Source organism: Nanorana parkeri, unplaced genomic scaffold, assembly GCF_000935625.1.
Source record: "Nanorana parkeri isolate BGI_ZX_2015 unplaced genomic scaffold, ASM93562v1 scaffold221, whole genome shotgun sequence".
NCBI lineage: Eukaryota > Metazoa > Chordata > Amphibia > Anura > Dicroglossidae > Nanorana > Nanorana parkeri.
The window spans coordinates 117,700-123,699 of record NW_017306489.1 but is presented as its reverse complement, the minus strand read 5'-3'; the positions used below and the strand labels follow the sequence as shown (position 1 = coordinate 123,699).

General features: G+C 39.9%; 1 protein-coding gene across 1 annotated transcript in view; it reads left to right on the top strand.

The window, feature by feature from the left end:
* The window catches only part of RYR1 (ryanodine receptor 1), a 178,615-nt gene that overhangs the window by 127,065 nt on the left and 45,550 nt on the right, over positions 1-6,000 (top strand). The window contains exons 72-73 of the mRNA XM_018555990.1: positions 4,131-4,301; positions 4,804-4,863. Coding sequence (XP_018411492.1) covers positions 4,131-4,301; positions 4,804-4,863 — 231 coding nt within the window. The remainder of the gene's footprint in view (positions 1-4,130; positions 4,302-4,803; positions 4,864-6,000) is intronic.

The window sequence follows — 6,000 nt, the reverse complement described above, 5'->3', positions numbered from 1 at the left end:
GAGAAAAATGAATGAAAACCAAAAGAAAGGGAACCCAAAAAATAACAAAGAAAAAAGTGTCTATTACTTTGTCTTCAATCCATAAGTCCTCAAAAATTCTTTATATTTCTCTCTCTCCTCCAAACGGTCAGCACACGGTTCTGATGCCGGTATCAAACGCCCTCCAGGAGCAGCCCAGCCGAGCGAGGAAGACAGGAAAAAGGACACAAGAGAGAAAGCAGATCTAAGTGTAGTCACGAAAGTCCTTTATTCCAAATATAAATGATTACACTTACGAAATGGTTTGAGTAAAAATCGCATGTGGGTGTAAACGGTGCCCAGCCTTTGAAGGTTTATCCGGTATGTCAGGAAGGAAGCAGCGGGTCCCCTTGACACGTTTCGTCAGTCTTTGACTTTTTCAAATGGGTATTGCTTCCCATCTGACACCGGAACTTATATCATCTACTCAATTGGGATTTAATTCAATCCATCAATTAACTTAATTCAATTGAATTAAGTTAATTGATGGATTTAATTAAGTTAATTCGTTTTTTCGTTTTGGGGCGATGATAAATGGTTTTATGTGAGCTATTTTTTGTATAGCTGTGTAATTATAATCAACCAATCGAATGATGAGATCAAACTTTGGAATCAGAATGTATATGTAATCCCTACAGATGTGGGATTGAGCGTTTAATCACAGAATACTGTTTTATTATCACATTTTTATCAACGAAATATTGAACAGAACAAAGACACAGTTTACTAATTATAATAATTTATTTATTTATTATACATATTTTACACTAATTTATGAATCTTTATTCACTCATTTATTCATTTATCCATCAATTTTTTATTTTTATTTTTCACTTGAATATAAATAGCAAGATGACACAGTAAGAACATTGCTCACTACCAAGCGCAACATAATTGCTCACATTGATCACGGTTATACACATTGTTGCAGCTGGTGTTTTCACATAGTTTTTCCAGCGCAACTAAATTGGTCAAAATATGCTAGACTTGTATGTCTACATAGGTTTCCAGGAGTCCTGGCTTTGTCAGGCTTTGCCTCATTGTTGCAGCCAATCTTAAGCAGGCCTGATACCTACTCTATAAAATAGATGTGTAAACACAGAATCTACGAACAATAGTTTGGCATCTTTGTTATGACTTCAGCATTGTGAAAGAACTATGGTATGATGGTCTCTGCCCCAGAGTCTGTGAGATATCAGAATCCGGTGGATGAGCCAGCCATCAGTTCATGTCTTAAAATCAGTTTTCTTTGGAATTGGCCTATAACGTCTCGGCATTCCTGGGTTTTTTTTTCCTCTTGATATTGATGCATCTCCTTGTGCTGACCTACTATACTTCTGTGCAGATTCATCGCTATTTCTAATTAATTATCACCATTCAAACTAAAACATACCATGTTATCTAATGTTCGTTAGTTATAGTTGTGGCGTACGCCCGGCCCAGACCCGCTCTACGTCAATCCCACCAATGACCATACACAAGTCTGAACCCAGCGTGAGAGTCACAAGGACGTGGCGATACCACTCTCAGCCTAACCCTGCGCAGAGATTTCCCAGCTCGCAGGACACAATCTCAGGCCAGCAGACAGAGCGATCGTCACCAGGGTTGGGTAACTCCGCAGTTAACCCTTTACCCACAAACGTTCACTGCCACCATGTATTTTATTGTAACAGAAACACAGACCGTGCCCAGCAAATGCTGCAACAATTTAAAACACTTAAGCAATGCCTGTGATACCGCTGTCCTCTCAGGCAGGAATATGACAGGATTCACTATACAGTAGCGCTCTTCACAGAGGCAAGGATACTTTAAGTTCGTATTTAGAGCGTAGAGATAAGCCTAGCGATTTTTAAGATCGTCCTTTTATAAAAGAAATGGTGCAGAAAATATACAGAAAAAGATTTAATAAAAAGAGACAAAATATATATACAACAGCAAAAAAAAGGGAATAAAAGGAGAATACTTAACAGTCCTGGAATTGTGAGTTCTGACAGAGATCAGAGTTCAATAAGCAAGGTGGAAGTCTGCAGGGCTCTTCTTCAAGCAGTCTTCCAGCAGATAATGTCCAAAGATTAAAGGGAACTCTTCTGCGATGTTAAGTCTTCTAGTTCCTCGATCATGTTTTAAAAACCGAGAGCCAAATCTCGCCAACACAGAATATTTTATAATCCCATGTTGGAGGGTGTCCCAGAGCTAGCCCCTAGGCAGGGCTGGGGAGGGAAAGCAGGCGGAGGATGAACCTTTATTTTTCACTATCCCCACCCAATTCCAAAGTATGAAATGTTGCTTAATTTTCAAATTCAGGTTTTATGACTTTAGGGAGAATGCGGGGGTCACCACCTTTCCCGTACCTGCTTGTTTATAAACTGTCCCTTGGTAATGGATGGAGGCTTGGTGCCATGTCTTTAATTAATGACAGCCATAAAAGGTTTAGAGAGATATTTTGGAATTTCACTAGGACTGGGGGCAATAAAAGATCACAGCATGCAGAGAGAAGTCTGTGGAATGTGGAGGGACCTGGCAAATTCTAAATGAATACCTACATGTGCTCTGACTGGGGCACAAGAGAATTCTATTTTTAATATTCAGACTCAGACCCGCTTATCGTCACACTAGTTACTTGTGTTACATGATCATCAATCATTGTTTGATGGTGTTGTGTTGAGGTTTAGATACCATCCCTGAAGCCTCCCTAGTGGTTGATCGTTCTGAGTGGTTGATAGTTCATTTACCAGTTAAGAGTAGTGCAGACATGTTCAGTAACCAAATAAGTACATTCATCTGGATTTTTCTGGAGTTGTCCATTAAGCTTTGCTGGAGACTTTAGGACAACTTTCACTGCATTTTCATTCTTTTATGTTCGACAGTATACATTTCACCTCCCTATAGCTCTACTTTAAATGTTGAAAGTACAGGTTAAACAGGTGTTAGCTTCTGTAGTCTTAAGACAATAATATAATAATGAAATATAGTGCTCCGTATAAGAAACAAAAATAATGTTTGGTGAATTCTCTAACAAAGATATACTTAAAAATGTTTGGTTTATAGAAAGTTTTACTTCCATAATACATCTTAGAAAATAAACTCACAGGGTTATTCACAAAAAGGTGAAGAGTTTGGAGAAGGCAGGAGAAGTGAACAATCTAGGACAATATAGCTGATTTGGAAAAAATATCCAATTCAACTCACTTTCCAGTTCAGCTATGTTGTTCTAGATTGTTCACTTCTCATGCCTTCTCCAAACCCTTCACCCTTTTGTGAATAACCCTGTTAATAAAAAAGTGGAAGAACTGAAGTTTTCCTTACAGAAACTTTGGTTTCCAACTGTCAATGACTTACTGAAGGCTAGAAAACCAAATTCGCCCATACAAGTGAAATATGGGCCAGTAACCTAACCCAGGCTTGGGTACAGAGAGCACCACTGAAAGATTTGGTAATACACATATATAACCAAATCTGATCAGTCTGTCCAAACTGAACTTTTGAGTGTTTAATTATTGTCTGGGGGAAATTGTATTGTATGACTACATTGATTAACCTGTCATACAATGTCTGAATGGATATCTATTGACTTTAGGGTTACCCTTAAGACACATGATTATTATCAGATTATGTCTAACATTGCATATTCTACCAGATAATCAGATCGTGCATGGGCACCATAAAATGACTTTGTGTTTGAATGTAAGAAAGGTTTATAATTAGTAATCTCACAAAGATTAAAAGGCAAAACCAGGAAAGATGTTGTAATCTATTTACAGGTCGTGTTTTTTAATTTATTATGTGTATTACAAAGACCCTAGCAGATGGGGGTCCCGCTCAGTGATGCTTTTTGGGCTCTGATAGTGGCTGGAACTTTGCTCTTGCAGACACTGTTTAGTTGGAGCAGCTGTAGATGTTGGCTTATCAGACACTTGTCAAATTGTGGCTGATGCTGTGTGGACGGAGAACTCATGCCTGTTTTGGTTCTTGGCAGTCTGTTAAGATAATTGACCAGATCTCAGGTCTGTGATTGGTAATTGTCATGTGACTGAACTGCATGTGCCTTATATGCTTGAAATTCTGGTGCTTTTATATTTAAGTGGTCTATTCTTCTTCTTCCTTCCCTTCAGTCTGGTGGCTCTGACCAAGAGCGCACAAAAAAGCAGCGCCGTGGAGATCGTTACTCTGTACAGACATCACTTATTGTGGCCACTCTGAAGAAGATGCTTCCGATTGGTCTCAACATGTGTTCCCCAACCGACCAGGAGCTGATTACATTGGCCAAAACACGCTATTCTTTGGTGAGTGTGGTGTATGTAGAAAAATATAATTGGGAGGTATTCAAGGTATGCATTTTACCAAAAGTTAATATTAGAAATATATATACATATCCTAGAATATTTAGATACAACGTGTTTTGCATATGTGTCCTACAAAGCTAACAACAAAATATAAGAGCCTGCAAAATGCTTTGTTCAAGGGCTTATCTTTTTGTCTGGTATATTTAAAGCCAGTTTGAAGTAACAAAAATACAACTGTAGTCAGATAGACATTGTACCAACATTGTAAGTGAGAAAAAAGGAATTTCCTGCAAAACTCTGTTACAATTCATTGCAAGTTGGATGTACAGAACTGTAAACGTTTCCGTTCCTGGTCGAAGTCCGGATTTTAGGCACCTTTAAATCCCACCACATCATCTTTTACATACAAAAAAAAGTTTAAAGAATAGCTAATGCCTTCATAATCATACATGACACCAATTTTTGTCTATAATGTATAATTTTCTTTTATTTAATTTTACAGAAAGACACAGATGAAGAAGTAAGAGAATTCCTGAATAATAATCTCCATCTTCAGGGCAAGGTTAGTCCTTTCTGACCTGCAGTAGAAATCTTTGTTGCTCCATGATTTTATTCTCCTATGACATTCCGGGCCAGATATCCATCACTGGGGCCTGTAGGCATAATGACCTTTAGTGCCCAGAGCCTCTGGCAGGATCACAGAACATTTCCTTGTATTACTGACCATAGCTTGGAATATGGTGAAAATGTGTAGAATAGCTAATGAGATGACTTAATACCTGCTGATGATGGGAAGAAAATGTGTGGTTGATATATACAGCTAAAGTCATGTCTTTGCTACTGCACCTAATGGTAAATTTTTGTGGTCTGCTTTGTCTACTTTTAATCAAACTAGCCAAAAATTGGGTATTTGACTTGGTTACAACCAACACTATAGGTGAACCTAAGTATGGGATGCCTTTTTTTTCAAAATTGCTACTGGGGTGGAGTGGAGTACTGACTGTGCTGACCTTTGGAGCTCCCGGTCTCACCAATTGATCTTCGGGGGACAGACGCATCTGGCGGAACACAGGAGCCACTCCACATTCATCAGCCACCATTGAGTTGAAGCATACCCAGAACGTTCCTACCGAAGGCTATATTTGAGGGTCCAGCACCTTCACACCTCCCACACGCCATCAACCTAAGGACACTCAGCAGCTGCCGATCTCTGGATTATATATATATATGTTTTCCCTTGCTAATTGAACGTTTGACCCGCATATTCACCTCTCCACGAATACCTAGGACTCCAGGATCATCACTTTCACCCCCATCATTGACGCCGCGTCACCACTAACTGAACGATCCCACACTGCCATCCCCTGGATCCAGCCTTGCCTTTTGCGCCTCCCACCAACACCGCACTATCCACCATCCACCCATCAGGCCCCCACTCCACTTAGACCCCTACCTCTCAGACAGGCTCGACTCAGTTGTGGCGCTTCCTTCCCTACCTTTTGTTCTTCTTTGACAAACAACGGACGCCCCGGTCCGCACAAATGTGAAGCAGCACACTGAGGATTCAACCTCCCAGCCCCCAGCGCTGTGCCAAGGGACAACTCTCCTACTTTTTCATTAGAACCTCTGTCAGGATTTAATTGCTGTCTTTGTCCCCATGAGGGAGATGCTTCTTCACTTTCTGTCCAGGTGACAAGTG